General features: G+C 36.5%; 1 protein-coding gene across 1 annotated transcript in view; it reads right to left on the bottom strand.

Annotated features, from left to right (window-relative positions):
* LOC126858296 (dynein axonemal heavy chain 7-like) overlaps nt 1–20,719 on the bottom strand; it is a 337,651-nt gene that overhangs the window by 274,629 nt on the left and 42,303 nt on the right. The window contains exons 4-5 of the mRNA XM_050608501.1: nt 11,962–12,331; nt 623–843 (exon numbers count right to left, since the gene is read on the bottom strand). Of these exons, the coding sequence (XP_050464458.1) occupies nt 623–843; nt 11,962–12,331 (591 nt within the window). The remainder of the gene's footprint in view (nt 1–622; nt 844–11,961; nt 12,332–20,719) is intronic.

Below are 20,719 nucleotides of genomic sequence, written 5' to 3'. Positions count from 1 at the left end.
TGTACACAAAAGAATAATCAAACATAAATAGTGTGAATGCCCCTTGATGGACAAAATCACTTTGCGTGTGTGCGTGCTAGCATACGTACGTGAGTCTGAAACTTATCCGGGAAAAAAAGTCTCACGTTTGCTATACGAATATCATTTCTCAGCATTGACAGCACCAATCTTATTCAAACTGGTCGCAATCAAAAGCTTGCATTCACATTATGTGATAAAAGTGCAGTTAGATTTTTGATTACAGCTCTAATTCCTGAGATATTTTAATCAAAAGTATTATAGACATAAAACTCCGGATAAGCTACTTGGTAGCGCCGCGGTCCTTGTACATAGGCAAAACTCTTAACAAGCCAGACAGATTTCTTTTATAATTGCGGTCTTTTTTATGAACTTGGCGTCGCGACACTTGATAATCAACATTTTATATATTCTGTTTACAAATTAAATTAAAACTTTTTATCTTGATTTTCTCTTTCTAATTGTTTCCAATTTTTCTTTTCAGAATTAGTTTGATTAGTGCATTTATATGAAATATAATAATTCATTGTAAAATATTAAAATATACACAAATACGTTACTATTATCATTCGCATTGTAACACGCACTTAATAAAAGGGATTACCTATTGAAAGCGAGTTCCCGCCGTTTTTCCGTTGTCAGATTAGAAAACATTCGCACAAGATCGAGGAATAAGGTAGTTGTGAAATAAGTTTTCCTACTAGTTTCTTCGTAGAATCTTGTACTCATTTCTTTTGCATAAACATGGAAGAACTTACAGATGGTTATGGCTTCAAGCTTGATATTTTCGCTAAGCTCGACATCGGCGATGTTGCGATGTGCTACCTTATTTTATTAATAGCAATCAATATAACATACTCTTTACAATGCGTGCACACGATATATTAAGATAAATATAAATGATATAAAAATAAAATATTATTATATTAAAATATAATAATCTATCTAAATAATGATCTATATAAATAAAAATAAAAATTTTACAAAGAATGATGTCGTCTCCATTAAAGATTTTTGCGAATTGAAATATTAATATTTTGTTAATTTAAAATAAAGTTTTATTGTCTAGGCTATATACATATATATACATATATATACAGGATGTTCTAGACCACCAGTACACCCCTTTTCTTTCAAAAACTAAGCATTTTAAAGAAAAACGTTTTAAACAAAAATTGTATGGTTTTGAAGAGAACATAAGATGGTGTCATTGGTTTGACCTTGGATGGCATCATTAAGGTCAAGTCAAAGACACCTTTAATTTCTTAAATAAAATCCCCTATTTTTTATTGCATATTCTTATAGCTTAAGTAGAGAGCTTTTCAAAACACTATAATAAAGTATTTTTTCATTAAGAACTTTTTGAGTTATTTTGTATCTTATAATCTGACATATTTTAGTATAAAATATAAAATATCTCAAAAATTTTTTAGTATTCGATAATTGTATCAAAATACTTTTATGTACAGAATAATAAAATGAATCAAATGGTATAAAGAAAAAATAAATAATTGTTATAAAAAAATATATTGCAAATAATTGCATATTTAAAAAAAAAAACAATTATTTTCTGTACACTATTTGATTCTTCATATTATTTTGTATGTAAAAGTATTACGATATAATTATCGAACACTAAATAATTTTCGAGATATTTTGTATTTTATACTAAAATATGTCAGATTAAGATACAAAATAACTCAAAAAATTCTTAATAAAAAAATACTATATTATTATGTTTTGAAAAGCTCCTCCTTCAGTCTTCCGGTTCCTCCTCCTCGGGCCGGTTTTCGGCGGATTCCGGTGCCAGCTTAAGGTCCTGGATATGTATGGACATGGCGATGCCATTTTCCTCGGCTATCGCGTAAATCCACTATCACGGGTGACAAGATCTTGCGGACCTTCATAGGTCCATCGAAGCGGGGTGCCAATTTCACGTTGAATGACTTCCTTTTACTGGACAGCAGTTGGTCCCGCTTCCAGACCTGGTCGCCTAGACGGAGTCGCCAGTCTCGCGGGCGCAGGTTATAGTGGCGTTCCTGCCGTTGGAACGCTCGGGCCTGGTGTAAGCGGATGATCTAGAACGCGTCTTCGAGTCGTCTCCGGAGTACGTCTGGGTCTGGTGCAGGGGCCGGTCTCTGGTCCTCCTGATGTGGTCATGCCTATTCGCGGCCTGTACGCAGGGGTATACCCGACAGCCTCGTTCTTGAGCGTGTTTATTGCGAATTGTAATGCGTCAACGTACTCATCTCAACTTTGGTGTCGCTTCCCTACGTACTGCGCCACCATGGTCTTAATGGTGCGGTTGGCGCGCTCGGATTGCATTGGTGCGCGTAGACCGGAGAGATACGGTGAGTTATTTCGAACGCTGCGAGCAACGTTTTAAATTTTTGTGCCGTAAACTGCGTTCCGTTGTCAGAAATTAGCGTCGTTGGGCACCCGTGCCGGTATATAGGCATTTGGTGACGGCCTGGGCTATTTTTTCGTCGGTGACCCTTCGTATGGGTACCATCTCGATCCACTTACTGAATCGCTCTTGAATAGTAAGTAGCCACATATAATCGTTTGCAGACCTTGGCCGTAGCCCTACTAAGTCGACGGAGGCTTGCTGCCAAGACGCGGCGACGGCGGTAGCTCGGAGAATACCCGCAGGTCGCTGCTGCGGCACTTTGTGCGCCATGCAGTTTGGGCACCGGCGGACGTACTGGGAGACCTCCCGGAATATGCCAGGCTAGTAATATAGGCGGGCAATACGAGCAATGGTTTTTGCTATGCCCAGATGCCTGGATGCAGGGTCGTCATGCATCCGTTGTAGGAGGGATAATCGATCCTCTTTCAGTACACACTGTTTCCATTGATCTTCGGACAGAGTTTCGCGGAAATCCAAGTCATGCAACAGGTGCCGGTGTAATAGTCCGTCGCGTATCTCGTAATCGGGATAGTCGGCCGGTCGTCTCCGTACGCTTTTCGCGAGTCGGCGGTACCAGGGACACCTGGGTCGTCGGGTCACGGCGCTGGTTTCGGGTAATCGAGAGTGCGTCGGCCACTTTATTGAGCGCTCCTTTCCGGTACTGTATCTCGAAATCGAGTTGTTGCAGCTCGAAGATCCACCTCGCCAATCGGCCCGTCGGTTCCATTCTTTGCAACCATCGCAAAGCTTGGTGGTCAGTTAGGACCGTGAATTGGTATCCTTTCAAATATTCATCCGCCGTTCCCCCAAACGACCGCACTCTAATTCGGCGGCACTGCAATTGCGTTCTGCGGCGTTCAGAGTTCGGCTGGCATACGCAATGACGCGTTCACCTTCCTCGAGATGTTGGGTGAGGACCGCCCCTAAGCCATGTGTACTGGCGTCTGTTTGTAGCGTAAACCTTCGCGTGAAGTTGGGACACGCAAGGACCGGGGCGGTGGTCAGAGCCTTTTTTAGCTGTTTAAACGTGGTTTCCTCGGTGTCGGTCCAAGTCCATTTGACGCCTTCCCGCATTAATCGAATCAGAGATGTCGCAATGACCGAGAAGTCGGTGATAAACCATCGGTACCATGACGCAACCCCTAAGAACTGGCGAACTTTTCTTAAGTTAGTGGCCAGTTAGTTATTGCGCTGACTTTGTCCAAATCGGTTCGAATGCCTTCCCGATCGATTACGTAACCCAAGTAGCTGAGGCTTGGTCGGCAGAAATGGCACTTTCCGGAGTTTAAGCGGAGTTTTGCCTGCCGTAGGAGACGGAAAACCTCGGTTATGTGTCGTAAATGGTCATCGAAGGTCCGACTGGCGATAATAATATCGTCCAGTTATACGAAGACGTGTGGTTCTAACTCAGGTCCTAGTATACCATTCAACAGTCGCTGGAAGGTGGCGAGTGCAGAATGTAACCCAAACGGCATGACTCGAAACTGCATCAGGCCGCGCGGTACAGTGAAAGCGGTTGCCGGTCGGCTCTCGGGCGCCAGTGGCACTTGCCAGTATTCATTTTTAAGGTCCAGTGTAGATAGGTAGTGCGCCCCTTTATCGAGAGTGGCCGTAATGTGGGGCAAAGTGTATGCGTCTTTCTCTGATGCGTCGTTGAGTTTCCGAAAGTCGATGCAGAACCGGTAGGCCCCGTCCCTTTTCGTTAGTCCCTTTTCTACTATCGGAGAGCTCCATGCGCTCACCGAAGGTTCGATAATTCCCTCCTGTTCCATGTTGCGAACCTCCTCGTCGATGACCGCCTGCATGACTGGATTTCTTGGCCGATACCGTTGTTTGATAGGCGGTCCGGGCTTTAGGCGGATGCGGTGTTGGATCCGATCGGTCGGATCTTGAATTTTGTCAAACTCAGTCAGTTCAGCCCGTAAAAAAGCTTCGAAGCATTGAGCCTCCTAGTCTGGGTTCCGCTGGCTGGACGTAACAATCCCGAGTGGGCCTTTGATTCGTTAATGCTTTCAGAGGCGGCAAAGGCAGAGTCAATCGAAGTTTAGCCCATAGATCTACCCCGATAAGTACGGGACTGCCCAAATTTGACAGAACTGAAAACCAGTGTCGAACGGTTTCTCCCTCTACGGTAATCGGGAGCTCAATGGTCTCTGTGACCTCGGCCTTAGTTCCATTGGCTAGATTGATCTGAGTTGCCTCGGGATACGGGGTGCGCCTGTCCGGCGCGATTTTGATGCTCAATAACGAGATTTCAGAACCGGAGTCTAACAATGCCCAGAGAGATTGCTGGGCCAAGCGGATTAGGACGTGCGGCCGGAGAGTAAATTTTACTCTGATTTGGGCTAGGTGACGGCCGCGGTTTGTCTGGGCCGAGCCCCATTTCCCGCTACTGAGTGGCATTCGCGGGTTAGCATGCCGTCCTTTCCGCACCGGGAACAGAATTTTTTAAGGGATCGGCGGCAGTCTTGCCGAGTATGTCCGCGCTGCTTGCAGCGCCAACAGCATTTGTCTCGCTTATAGACGGCGGCTACGATGGAGTCTGCGATTAGCTTTCTCTCCTCTTGTTTCTGGCTCCATCTTTGGTGGTCAATCTCTTTGATATCAGTGATCCGAGCACTGAGCTCTTTCGAGCTGTTGACCTCGCCTCGTAGTACGTATAACCGGTACTCCGGGTTCATGTTTGCGTAAAGTTGCTCTAATTGTTCCTGGACTAAATACCCTCTTGCTCGCCACATTATGATTAATACCTCGGTGGCGTATTTTTGGAAGGGTTCTCGAGCTTGTTGTCGACGCCACATAATGGCATTTCGGAGCTGGTACTCATATTCGCGCGGAAGGTACTGTGAGCAAAAATCACGACAAAAGTCGGCCCAGTTTGCACACTGATCCTGGAAGTTGCGATACCAAAAAAGTGGATCGCCTTGTAATAATTCTGGCAGGCCCAATACTAACTGATCGTCGGTAAATCCGTATCCTCTCTTTAGTTCTTCGAGGCGCTCTAAGAACGCTAAGGAGTCTTTCCTATTGAAATGGCACTCCCATTTATGGATCTGATTCATGACCCTGACTGGTTGGCTCTGGTCTTTGGGATCCTCCAGGTCCTCTCGGTCGTCAGTCGGTGATGGCATTGGGCCACCCTTTTCAGGGGTAGTGAGGTGGGGAGCGAAAAGAGTTGGGTTCTGCGTAACGAATCGACGGAGTTGTCGGCGTAATTCGTCTAGCGTGTCTACCGTTTCCCGTCCGTGCGCGACTAATATTCGGATCACGTCGTCTTTTCTTAACTCGTTAATCCACGCGGTCATCTAGGTCGGTCGAGCGAACTGGAGTCTCCACTAGACTAGTCAGGTCTCTGTTCGGGCTCCATGTAAAGGTTCACCTTTCCCGTTCGTCACGGATCAGGCTTGCCGGTTTCCAGGATTCAAGAGAAGGGGGAAACTCAAATTCACTCTTCCGATAATCTTAACAAAACAGTTTATTTAGAGCTAATAAAGAAATAATACAATTAGAGCAATAAGCGCGGACGTGAGCAATGCGATACAAATTAACTCGCTTGAGCATGCATTGGGTTAAGGCTTTGCTGGTGCGAACCTTTAATAATAACTAGGCTAATGGTATTTACAGAATCGGGCGGCTTGAGCCTGTATGTAAAAGCGGAATCCATATCTACAGACGAGAAAAGTCGGACTCGGACGTGACGGCTGTCATTGCGACGATGTGCACTGCGCGGCGATGTATCCTGAAAAGGACTGGCAAGGCCAGTGCTCGGCGCTTTATCCTTAGAAGGATTAGGTGCCAGTGACGTATTTCGCCGTCATGAGCAAGCGCGACCTTTGTTCTAAAGCCTGCAATAGACGTACAAAATTATCCTCGATCGCGGTATGTACAAACGGTCGATTTCGACGGACTAACTTCGTATAATGAATCGATATATTAATCAGTCGGTCCGGTGAGGTATAACCTCTCGGTCTAATTAATTGGTCGGTCGGTCAGTTTAACGGAGTACCCGGTATATGAATCGGTCAGTCCGGTGGGATGGAACCACTCGGTATATCGATTTGGTCAGTAACGTTTTCTTAACCTAACTCCAGCAACTGAGAAGCCCGGCATAACCACGAGAAGCCCGTGGCTTGGTTTGACATGAATGTGGCGTCCGTCGTCCCAGCAATCGGGAAATCCAGCCTAACCAGCCCGTGGCCTGGTGTAGCGAAGGTATTCGGTGAGCGTCTGCCAGAAACCGGGAATCCCGGCCTAACAACGAGTAACCTGTTGCCTAGTGTCTGCTTGGTTTCGGATCTTGGTTCGGACAGGGCTCAAGATAAGGAACTGGTAAAGATACGCTCGCCGGACCGCCTCATATACCGGCGCGGCTCTCCCACTCACGCGATTCGGCATGGTAGGGCGGTCACCTTGGTGGGATTCGCGCCATAGGTGCGAGCGTTTAGGGGCGCCATAGGCGCTATGCCTCATACTGCGAGCGAATGGTCTGTCCGCGAGACTGGTAACGGTATCGTTACAAGCTCTCCACATAAGCTATAAGAATGTGCAATAAAAAATAGGGAATTCTACTTAAGAAATTAAAGTGTCCTTGATTTAACCTTAACGATGTCATCCAAGGTCAAACAATGACACCATTTTATGTTCCCCTCAAAACCATACAATTTTTGTTCAAAACGTTTTTCTCTAAAATGGATAATTTTGGAAAGAAAAGGGGTGTATGGGTGGTCTAGCACACCCTGTATATATATATATATATATATATATATATATATATATAATGAATTACAAATTGGCTCCTCTAATTGTTACAAAAATATTCTGTTTTAAGTTGAAAGTCATTTTTAAAACAATGATTGATAATAACACATAGTTATATATAATTACAATTATTGTTTGCAATAACATATAGTTAAAATTATTGTTTTGATAATTATTATCAAAATAATTAAATATTAAGATATATATTGATAATAACTATCATGATCATTTAGTAGTTAAAATTTGATCACGTTCATGGCTGCCATTACAAATGAAACTATAGCCAATGTATCATTTCGAATTCAGAGAAGAGACAAGAATTCTCAGTGAAAATATGCATTTTTGTAATTTTTAATAATTTTAATGGAATAAAACACGGCACCATTTATTTATATGCATTTTTTATGTTATCTAATAATTATTTCTAGAACAAGAAGGGGATCCATTTTCACATACTTGATATATAATGGGGACTTAAACTTTAATTTAACATCAAGGAAGTTTAAATTTTTCGTTTAAAAGAGAGGTAAAAATGAGCATCTTTTTTTAAATTTTCTTGATATAACCAGAGTGGTATAAACAGAGTTTGTCAATGCATATATGTAAACAGTTGCAGATAGAATTAACTTACAATTAGATAGTAAATGCACGTCAGTCGACGTCAACAAAATATTATTTGATGTCAAAGTAACGCACGTTTGCTACTTAAAGCCAGCGGCACACGGCGTATTTAAGTATTTTTTATTATTCGGTATCGTCCCGTTTGCGCATTATAGATCGGACACAATATTTCCCGATCGGACACAAACCCGACCGGACACTGCCTCGATCGGACAGCCCGATGGTTGAACTCAAACTTATATTTTGCCGGCAAAAAAAAAGATCACTTACGTTCAAACTTATCAAACATATTGAAAAGAACATCTTCACGATCTCAACGATCTTTACCCGGATGTTGCTGGAAATATTAGGAACGCTAGTATAAACATAATCAGCAAATTTTTATCCTCTCCTTCCATTCCCTCTGAGATTGATTGTTGCATTAGCAAAATGACAAGAATCACTAACAATTTTTTGAAAAACCATCCTGACCTTTTAATCACACGCGCGGATAAAGGCAATATAGCCCTTGACAAATCTGAGTACATACATAAGATGGAGATACTGTTAAACAATAATTGGGATCTGACATATAGCACTACGATCTTTGTAGAAAATCAAACTATAGCAAAGCATACTTTTTGCATACTTCACATATCATAAATAAAATCATCAGTTATATAATATTTACAAAAAAACTAATAATGATCGAAGTTAGCAAATTTTCACCTCGTAAAGAAAATATGACGCCTGCATATTCTTAACCGACCATACTGTCTGCCTTGCAGTCGCCACATTAGATTAAACCGTACCCCTATATCAGATCCCAATAGCACTTACTTGATTATCAATAGAAATCCTATCAAAAAAATTATCAACGATCTTCGTATTTTATTAACTAGATGGAAGAAGCATGATTATATCTCTGCAAGAAAATCACGAGCGTTGTTTTTTAGCGATGGAGTGTTTCCTCGAACGTACGGTCGGTCAAAATTTCATAAGGACAATTGTGCTCTCAGGATAATCATTTCATCGATTAATAATCCTCTTCATTCCTTTGTCACTTTCCTACACAGAACTATTTTTGAGAGCATTCCTAGATCTAATAGCCACGTCAGTTACGATTTAGTTAAGAAATTAAAATCTAAAATATTGGAGGAACACCATCTACTCGCTTCATTAGATGTGATTTCTCTCTTTACCAACGTTCTAAATGACTTGGTAATTAAGGGCATTGGAAAGAGATGGCATTTCATTGAACAAAATACCTCTATCCTTACAAAGAATTTTTGGCGGGTGTCCGGTTGGTTCTGAACTTAATTCTGAATTTTATTTAAATTCAACGGAAGAATTTATAAACAAATGTTCGGCTCTCCCATTCGGATCCCCTCTATCCCTGGTCTTGGCGAACATTGGCCTCCAAAATTTGAAGGAGAGGGCTATTTCAATGCTCTCTATAAAAGTGCCTTTATATGTCCGATACGTGGATGATATCCTTTTTGCCGTTCCTACATCCTTTTTTGCTACCATCTTCTCCTTTTTTAATTCCTTTCATAAGATATTACAATTCACATTAGAAGTGAATAATAACAATAACATCAACTTTCTAGTTTTTTCCATCAATTTAACCAATGGCAGATTTTTATACGATTGGTATCGAAAATTTTTTCAGGGAGGTTCCTTAATTATTTCTCCTAACACCCCATTTGCCACAAGAGGGGTGTTATTATTGAAATAGTTGACTGGGTTTTTAGATTGTTCTACTTATCATGAAAAAAACCTGCATCTAATTGTCAACATTCTTTTGAACAACTATTACCCTGGAATTTATTTTTGATACTATACACAATAGAATTAAGTTTTTAATCTCAAAGAACACTCTCCCTTCTTTCCCTCCCGTCCTCCTTCCTTGCTCTCTTCCATAATTCACTATTCATTATATAAGAAAACATCACAGAAAAGTTATCACCGTTAATCAGAGAGATTAATAATGGCCTATGTTTGTTCCAACTAAACAGATACATTAAAACACACAAAGACTCTCCTCCTTTCGGAAAATCATTGCAATGTGGTCTATAAAATTCACTGCTAAAATGCTTCGTATGTGGGACAAACAGGCAAACAATTATTTTCTCAAATCAAAGAAAATCGCTCTAACATTAATAGAATAGCACTCTCTTATTCAGTAATTACTGACCATCAACTTTCCGGGTATGGATTTGATGGGAGCAACATTTGTATTTTGAATGAAGAACCTTCCTATGTGAAAAGATGCATTTCCAAAATGTTACACATAAAACAACAAGAAAACGGCATCAATTTACAAGAGGATACTAATCTCCTCGATAGGTCTTATTTCCCCATCTTACAAAAATGTTCGCATTAATTTGCCTTCCTTGTCATGTCCCATTCTTTTCTTGTTTACAATCTTGATTCTATCTATATCTGTCCCTTTATTCCCCATTTTCTCCTTGCTCCTCTCTTATTTTGTTTTTGTCTCTTTCGTCCTTTTCAATCTATATTTGGTCTCTGTTTTCTTTTATTCCTGCTCCTCTACTTATTTGTTTTTGTCTCATATGTCATCAAATTTTCTTACCGACATAACAACCTTCTGGTATATAAAATTTAAATTATTATAACAGATTTTATCTTTTGATGAATTAATTTATTTATCAGTATTTTATTCGTTTGACGGTGATTTGATTCGTTTAACTTATTCCACTCCTGTGTTTCAGCCTTTAGGGTAAGTATTGCACATCTGTATCCTTTGGTTTCATATGATTTGCTTTATTTGCTCTTGATATAATCCTCTTATTTATTTAGTAGACGGACCTTACGCTCGATCAGAATCTTGATCACCTTTTGGCTGCGTTTTCAGACTTTCACCATCTCAAATGCGACATGTATTTTTATACGGATGGTTGGTTTGACTTGCCATTGCTGTCTTTATAGCTAATATTATTATAGTTTTTTTCTTTTTTGTTTTTTAATGTTCACTGAAGAAGAGGATCGAAACGTCTATTGTTAATAATGTTTTAATGTAATTAAATTTAATATATTAATTTGTTTACGCACAATTACCGCGGCTTGGTTCCAATTGGCCTATTTTTCATCCAATTTGATCAAACTTATGTCTCTAGTTTTCTCGTAGTGGAACTTTCCTGCAGGCAGGGGCGGAACATACTGCGTCTATGCATGTATTTTTCAATGCGAAGTGTGTTTCCACATGAGTTTCACAACTTCTCACTCAAAGCAAGAAATCAAATGAGTTTACAACTTTTCACGCAGCGAGCTTCAACTCAAATCTATGTATTGATAAGAGCTGTCTTATATGAACTTTTTTTTATATAAACTTTTTTTTTATTTCCTGAATTTGGGTTCACGCGCAATTTATTTCTCACATCTAAAACAACTGGATCTGTGTCCGATCGAGTCTGTGTCTGATTGGAACTGTCCGATTGCAACAGTGTGTGTGCAATCGGAACTGTGTCAGATTGGATCTGTGTCCGATCGAGTCTGTGCCCAATTGGAAAATATTGTGGTGTCCGATTTGTAATGTGTGCAATCAGGACTCACTCTATTATTCTATCTGGATTGCCTGCGCCTGTGCTGACAATCTGTCTGTTAGGCTGAAAATTATGTATCTGTTAATCATGCTGATTAATCTGCTGGATTTTCGTGATAAAACAGCTATTTTTCTTGCTGTTCTGATTAATCGCAAAAGCTAATCAAAACACAGCTTTAAGTTAGAATTAGATTATAAAAAAAGTTATGCTAAAGTATTCTCTTACAGGTATTATTGAATGAAATATGCATTTAATATGCATTTAATTTAATTGCATTTTTCGACATAGTACTGCAGAAGTAATAACATGCTGCATATTTATTTACCAGATGTGAATACCAGATGTAAAAGCCTGTAGTAGTTGTCAGCACGAAAACCCGCATCATCTAAAGCAAAGCCAGCAATACAGTTAGCAGTACTGCCAGCAATGCTTCCTACACGGTAGCAAGCACGCAAATCTAATTAATAATCTAATAAATAAAATAGCATTGTGCGCCACTGGTTTAAAAAGAAGTTCTTTTACTCTATAATTTTGTATTACAGTAATAAAATCAAGTTAAAACTATCATCACAAAACACGAATTACCAGACACATATATAGAAGCATTACCTGCTCGAGCGCATCCTCTGGCCATTCTTCGAACCAGTCAATAGTGCAGCAATTCACTAAACTTGGATACATTCGTAAACGAATTCTGAAGGCATCACCAATTGGACTTAAACATAGTATCAAATGTAACTTTTCGCGACAACGATTAACGAAGTACAACAGCACAGCCAGTACAGAAATATCGATGTTTTTACCGCCTTGAGCAGCCAATCGTGTCATCTCAATGATCTCTTGTCTTTCTTCAATCGTAAAAAGATTTGGAACTTCACCATCATTGAGCAAGCTATTAATGTCATCTAGAAAAGCTTCATCTCGAATTTGCTCTTCGGCTAGTAGAAATATAAGATCCTTGCCAATGCCACCGGAGTTCCTGTAGGTGATAATCAAACTAAGAATGTTAGAGAATAATAATAAAATATAACAAGATAACATTTCTTTCAAATTCCTCTCCCCCCAACATAAGCAATTTTTTTTCTTTTAAGTTTCTTTTAACACATATTATAAAGATATTTAGGTAGGAAGGGCTAACAATAAATAGACGTAACTAAATTATTCAAAAACTTCTTTAATTATTTTGTACGTTTTAGTTCCTTCTTTGAAAATCATCTTCCACGAATCCAAGTAATAAAAAATTCATGCATCTTGTTATGTCCTTAGTGCTAAAGAAAAGTTTTCCAGGATCTAAACATCCAAAAGATTAGGATCCACGCTATGAGTAAAGTATTTCCGGATTTTTGAATATTGTTGTGCTTTTCCGGGTACAACAGGAATTTGGTCCAAGGGTTCGGCTCATCTTAAGTGTTGGTATTCCGAGTGTCGAGAAACACGAGACTAAGATTCCGTGCAGTAACAATATATTTGAATAGCTTATGTACAGTTCGGTCTGATGATGCTTCTGTGATGAATAATATCATCGCTTGTGGAACTTCACAATTATTTCGTATGTACGCGTTACTACTTAGATTCAGATTACGGCTTCGAGGTACTCGTTACTTCTCCTATTATTAACCGAAGATAGCTGGTTTCTTGATAGTAGGTCGCAATATCTTAATTTAATATTGCAACAAATTATATGTTTTGCATTTAATCGCGGTTTAGGAAGCGCTCGCAATAACTTATGAAATGTTAATTTTGCACTGTGCTCTTTTGACTTTTTTAGATCGGTATTGAATTTCGAGTTACGACAATATAAATATATTTGTTGTCACTTTGTACACAGAGATCAGTTGCGATACATTTAATAGTGAGTAAGCGAGTCTTGATACATTTCGTGCCTGGCTTGTATATTAATTAATTAAGTTAGAAGAAATATAGTGATTTTATTTGGAACACATATCGTGTTGCGCTTGTTTAGTCTATTCTTTTTGACTGCTTATTCAGTTTCCGAGAATTTTATCATGATGCCTTTTTCCTTTGTCCATTCACATCTTGCTCTATATTGTTAATATATTTTTCTTAAGAAATTAATTATTGACCGATTGTTAGTGGTCGCGCAAGGCTAGTGATCGCGCAAGCAACGCTCCACGCATTATGCTAGGCGCCATATTTGAAAACTTATTGATAATTGTAATTATAGGTTAATTATTAACAATATATATACGTATCTCTATATATTTCTAGAAACGAGGACTGTTTAATAATGTATGTACGTCTCCCTAGAAACGAGGATTGTTTAACATATGAATATCTTTCTAGCAATCAGAGTTGGGTTTAAAAAGAAGTTCTTGCGCCACATAACGCTTTAAGCATTTCGACATTCATCAATAAATATACCCATGAACCACTAGAAAACAAAAGAAACTACGCAACTCTTTTCTAGTAAATATCATTAGATGTCTCACACAACACATCTTAAAAGAACAAAGAAACAGCGAAGAGACGAAAACATCTTACGAAATATCTTTAAAAATAGCCAACAAAAATAGTCTATATCGATAATCATAGAAAAATAAGACCTTTTACTTCAAAATCACGCTTGCAAAGATCCATCGGAAGAGGCTGAACCTTTGATCAATCGACTAACTATAAAAAGAGAGCTCGCGAGATTCGCGGCATCACTCCATCAGTCAGAAGTCAGTTGTTCGTAACTAAGTCGGTAGCTAAGTTAATTAATATTTAGTGTAACTATTCAAAATCGCTTATATCGTGTTCCGCGACTAATACTCTTCCTGATGGCTTTTTCCCGATCAGCGATCTGCGAATCAGCATATTAACCACTTTACCTTCCTACTAAAAGTAAGTCACTACAATCAATTAGTTCTGCGTAATCTATAAACTGTAAATTTTTCACTATTATTTTACTTTCATAGTGAAAAGAATGTTGCTTTACGTGACCATTGATCCACTAAAATTGCGGGCTAAGCGTGTGAAGCGATTTTATCACAGAAATCGGAAGGTGTTGACTTGAGCGGATTCGCAAACCATCAAAATTGTCAACTGATATATAACTAGAATTAATAATAATTAGAAAAGGCTAACAAAATAATTAGTATAATTAATAACTTCAATAAACATCATAATGATTTAACACACACAGACTCCACTTCACCACTCTCACTTTTCCCCACTTACTCCCCCGAATATTTTTCCTGTCCCTTCCACCGTTTCGAACTTTCTTGTTTCCCGCGATCACTGTCATCAATTCCAACAGTGATTCTCGACAGTTCTTCTCCCCCCATTCCTAAAATCTCAGAATCGGATGATTTTGAAAAGGCTATCCAGGAGTTCTATGATGAACTTCCGAATCTCGAAGATTCTTTCTCGTTCCAAGAAGGATATCATCTTTTAAATCTTATCATTATTTCCAAATCAGATGACATATTAACCCATTTTGTCTATTTATCTGTTTGATTTTTTTTTTTAGATAGCCACCTATTGTATTTACCAGCCAGAGATTCAACTTTAATGATAGAGTTTTCCCGTAATTTCTTTGATTGACATTCCTCGAACCAATGTATCCTGCAAATAAATAAATAATCATACAAACAATCACACATATACTCACGCATACATTCACATAATTAGAGATTAATTTTTTCTTGTATATAAGAACATGTACAAAATTTAATTTCTTCTTCATGAATAAATAATATATTGTTGCATTCCTGGATTATGCTGTCTCTGAGAGATCATCTCTAAGCGCATTGTCGGAGACGTTGTTGATAAACAACGGCAGACATCTTGTGTTTCGAATCGCCATCTTAGTATCGCGACGGATTTGATTCCGCGTGGAAATATTCGCCATTTATTACAAACGAGTTTATCTGTTCCATGTTCTGTGTTATATTAAAGTTCCTTTTGCTATTTATAATAAGTTTTATTATTTACGACGCGGAGAGTACCGATTGTGTCGTGTGCGATTCGATTTATCTCAAATCGTCGCGCGGACGTAACAATATTTTTGTTTAATTAAAGGAGATATTTCTTGATCTTCCTCTCTCGTTCCCAATAAAAGATTGCACTCCCATCCTAGGTAATAAGGATTAAATGTCTTTATCAAAATGGGATCACCGAGTGAACGTTTGAACAGCGTAATAGTGACTCAAACTGTCGTTTACCTGATTTCCAGACCTCCGAATTCGTTCAACTCGATTCTTACGTCGTAAGGCGTCTAATTTCTGAATAATTAGAATAGTTGTTGTGCCCTTCCTTGCGCACTCATCCTTCTGAAGTTCTGGACGTAACACGTGTCTCAAATTATTTATTGTTTATACATGCGATTATTAGTTTTGACCAATTATATGCGAATCGTTCAAATATTCTTAATTTTGTTCATGATTAATGATTCTTTGTGTTCTTCATTAAAATATACATCATTACTTCTATATGCATTCTTTTGCTCTTAAATCAATTTCCCTTCTGGAAAGCCATCCTTCTGACATACTCCAATTTGATTCTTTATCTCATAATTTTTTTTTCTCAGGTTAATTTTTCTTGTGCCACATTCCTTACTTTAATATTTAATATTATTTCATTTAAATTATTTGACTTTCTTAATCTGGTAAATATGCATAAAAAGTCATATCTCACCAATTTAATCACCACATAGATATATTGTAGAAGGGAATGTTCTGAGTAATTCCCTGCAAGAAACAAGTAGCGGTCGGCACTGGTTTAAATAACAAATTAAAGTTTCACAATTTTAATGCTTTTCTTTAAGTATTAGAAACAGTCGTGTTTATGTACATAATCTGTTTATTATCTTCTAAGATATTTTGTCAACAATCCGGTTCACCGATGCAAGGTCCACCTCATAATTGTTATGTGGATTGTGAATTATGTAGAAAGTGTATGCGTTTGTCTACAGGGACAAAGCTCTTCCTATTTCTGATTTAAAACTAAAATTTAGTTTAAATTAAGTTATATCTTCTGGAACTGAAGTCCCTCCGTAGGAGAGTGCAACCCATTACGCCCACGCATACATTTTCCCATTCATATAACAATTGTGAGGTAGTTTTCACTTTGCATTGTAAAACATGCATGATGATCCGAAGAAAAGACCAAAATATATTTAAAGTAATCAAAAAAGGACTATTGTACGCATACACCCATGCACATATATCGAATGAGAGACACAAAAACAATAAAAAAATTTATATAAATATGTCATATTTATACAGGATATTTGAAAAGAACCCTCTGATCTCCAGAACGCACTTTCACGAAAAATGACCAGAACAAAAATTGTAGGGATCATGAAGGATCTTTTGGTGATCTTGAATTTGACTTTGAACTTGAAGGTTAATTGAAGATCAACTTTGATTTTTTAAGTGAAAATTTCTTTTTTTAATCCCTGATTTAAAAAGAAGAAATTTTACGTTCAGATATGTTATCATATCTCTAGTCAAAGTGATCCCTATATGTCATTTGGAGGTTAAATTATTGACAGTTACAATATACAACGGAGGGTGGTATCGAGTGAAATGACCTGAACAAATCGTACCCAATCGACCACAAGGTTAAGTTCAAGGTCACCAAAAGATAGTCCTTCAGGATCCCTACAACTTTTGTTCTGATTAATTCTCTCGATACCACCCTCTTTTGCATATTGTGTGACTGTTAATAATTTGACTTCCAAATGACTAAGGATCACTTTAACCACTGATATGACAACGTATCTGAACGCAAAATTTCTCGCCCTTTTAAATCTGTGATCAAAAAAGGGGATTTTCATTAAAAAAATCAAAGTTGACCTTCAATTGATCCTTAAGATCAAGTTCAAGATCAAGTTCAAGGTCAAAAGATAGTCCTTCATGATTCTTACAATTTTTGTTCAGGTCATTTTCCATGAAAATACGCACCTTTGAACATCATAGCGAGTCCCATTCTTTTCGAATATCCTGTATAAACATATTTTTTTATCTTCTTTGATCTTATTCCAGGATTATAATCATTCTTGTGTTTCAGTAATATGTTGCTGTTTATTTTTACAGGAAGTATTTGAAATGACCATCTTTGCAAGCTTGCAGTTATTCTGTCAAAAACTTTTCTAATATTTTAAAAAATTTCCAATATTTTAAAAATTTCAGATATTTATTGGATTTATTAACAGCCTTGTTATATACATACAAAATTTTTTGATTTTAGTAATGAGTATTGAATAAATAATTGTTTCTAAATAGTCCCAAATTAAAAATTTAAATTGAACATTATTTACAAATACAAGAATATTGTTTACAAATACAAGTCGTTTCAAACATTTACCATAAAAATAAGCAGTTGCATATTACTGAAGTACAAGAATAGCTAAAACTCTAGAACAAGGTAAAATAGAACATGTCTATATAAACATTTTTGAACATGTTTATATAAACATTTTTGATATAAACATACATCATTGTCTTTATCCCTCATCTACTGCTAAAGTGATTCTCACATGATACAAAACACCTCGTATAATTAAAAATTCTTTTTTACAATGAATATTTAAGATAACAGCAATAGATTCATTTAGAAATATTTATTATACTTAGTGAGTCTCACATATTATGAAACACCCTGTATAATTAAAAATTCTTTTTCTCAATTAATATTTAGGATAGTAACAGCAATAGATTCATTTAGGAATATTTATTATACTTATAGGAATAAGAAATTATTGATATATATGTATAATATGTAACATTCTTTCGAATTTTGTCACTTATTATTAGATAGATTGTTCTGAATAATTTCTTTTTTAATTAAGTGAAGAATACATTGATTTAAGAGATATAACAAATTAAAGTTTGAGAATTTTAATGCTTTTTCTTAAGCATTATAAACTGATATTAACAGTAAAGTTCGTGTATACTAATCTATCATCTTTTAAAAAGTTACTGTTACATTATTTAAAGATAGTTACATAAATGATGCATTCACTTTGAACACTCACGCACTTATATGTATCTGAAGGAAATGTACAATTCCTTCCCCTGCATTCCCATCCCAAAAAATTCTAATCTAATTCAACTCCTAATTTTCTTCCACCATTAAGGAATTATATACCCTGAATAATGCTTTATTTTTTGGAGAATGATTGGGTTAAGTTAGAGTTTCTTTAAGATAAAGTTTTGAAAAGCGTCTATCTCTGATTTCGAAACTTTGTGAAAAGCTATCTTTCAGGTTAAAATGAAAACCTCTAAAGAGAACTTTAGACTCCTGTAAGGAAGTCACTTTTTTAAAAGAAAATTTTAAAATTATAAGTATATTAATAAACCTTCTCACGAAGAAGTTTGTACTCAAACTTCAATTTGTTATATCTTTTAAAATAATGTCAGCTTTCACTTGAGCTTTTGTGAGGAATTATTCCAAACACCCCCTCCCCCCCCCGCCCTTCCTGCAACATATCTATCAAAGGAAATTCAAAAATTCTGTCAACAAGTAATGCAAAAAAAAATTCAATTAAATAATTTTTTGTTTCCTTTTTTCTCCTTTCTTTTATTTAAATCTGAACACTTCCTAGGTTTCTGCAGAATGTTTTATTCTTTTAAAATCATTGGGTCATCAATCTCTATTCCTGTAACTAAATATTACATTTTACTGTTCCTTATTTTATCTTTCATTCTATTCTTTCCACATTTCTTTTTTATTTCTCATTTTAGCCATTATTTGGATTGCCTGTATTAACAACGATTCGTTTTTTATTGTTTCTTTCTTATATCGCCTAGATTAATTAGTAGATGATTAGCGTTAAGACCTATATTTATGAGGATTAGCAGTTATACTTAGCGTCCAAACTATATTATAAAAATCTTCTTCATTTCCTTTTCATTGTAGCTAGCAAATGTAATTAGCGTCGAGACTCACATTTTAAATGAAGAGTAGCAGCCACGCTTAAAAACTCGTGGCGCTTTTTCTATGTCACTTATTAGGTTTAGTTATTTTTATAGTTAACAGACTCATAGCCTTATTTTCTTAAATTTTTTTTATCTTGTCTAATTCTTTTTCGCCTAATTTAATTACTTTATTTTTTTATTATATATTTTCGGAATATCATAAAAGAATTAATAAAGAAGCTCATGCAAAATGTATAAAAAATTGCCGACATAGACAAATAAATTTTGTGACTCAAAACTGGTAAAGGCACCATTCTTATGGGAAAATGGCTTTCGGTGGATTTAATTAATTTTCGGATATGTTATAGTTTTCGTCATTTTGAACAAATGTCTCAATGGGCAGAAATACATAACAAATTATATACCGCGCGAATATTACAATATTAATGTCAATACAATATTAATGTCAATAGTCATCAGAGAAAATAATGCAGAAAAGACTAATTTTAAAATCTTAAGTTATGACTGTTTATTACAAATATGTAAAATTAATAGATTAAGAAAAATTAAAATTAAAATCTATAACGTATTAAGTTAAAATAAGTGTATACGTTAAGAATGAACATCGCATTCGATCGAAGATCACATATATCGAGTCGAAAAGCTTATACTTTTACATGTTAAATCTCGACCTTTTAGAGCTTGTAGCGCGGAAACAGCTCATAGGATCAAATTGTGCCCATTAAGACATTTGTTCAGAACTATAACATGACGAGAACTACAACATATCCAAAAATTAACCAACTCCAACGAAAGTCATTTTTCCATAAGAATGGTGCGGGGTTAGGTTAGGTAAGGGTTAGATTAGACCTTTTCTATAATTTTAATTTAAGCGCAAGTTTCGATGATAAAGAAAGCTTAGAAAATTTCAAAATTTAGTTTTAATACATATATGCGAACGCCAAATTCTAAACCTTTGATCATTCTTAACGTATATACTTATTTTAACTTAATACGTTACAGATTTTGATTTTACTTTTCTTAATCTATCAATTTTACATATTTATAATAAACAGTCAGAACTTAAGATTTTAAAATTAGTGTTTTTTCTGCATTATTTTCTATGATGACTATTGACGTTATGTAATATTCGCCCGATATATAGATTGTTATATATAGTTTGTTATGTATTTCTGATAAATGTTCGAATTAACTTACATCTCACAGATCATTTTACATATATTATAGAGGATACATTCATAAATAATACAGAGTTTTGCTTTTTTCTGATTCCAGAGATGCGATTTTAAAATATTTCACAGTTTCAATGTTTTTTTTAATTATATAATAAAGAAAAGTGTGTTTACGTTGTATTTGTGCAGAGCTGATGTGGAAAAAGTGTTTGTTATGGCACGCCGTTTTACTTTTTAATAACATAAAAAATATTCCATTCAATATAAAAGTTTTAAGAAATAATTGTCTTAAGAAAAATTGAGATTCTT

Source organism: Cataglyphis hispanica, chromosome 24 (genome assembly GCF_021464435.1).
Source record: "Cataglyphis hispanica isolate Lineage 1 chromosome 24, ULB_Chis1_1.0, whole genome shotgun sequence".
In the NCBI taxonomy this organism is placed as follows: Eukaryota; Metazoa; Arthropoda; class Insecta; order Hymenoptera; family Formicidae; genus Cataglyphis; species Cataglyphis hispanica.
This window is presented reverse-complemented; position numbering and strand designations above follow the sequence as displayed.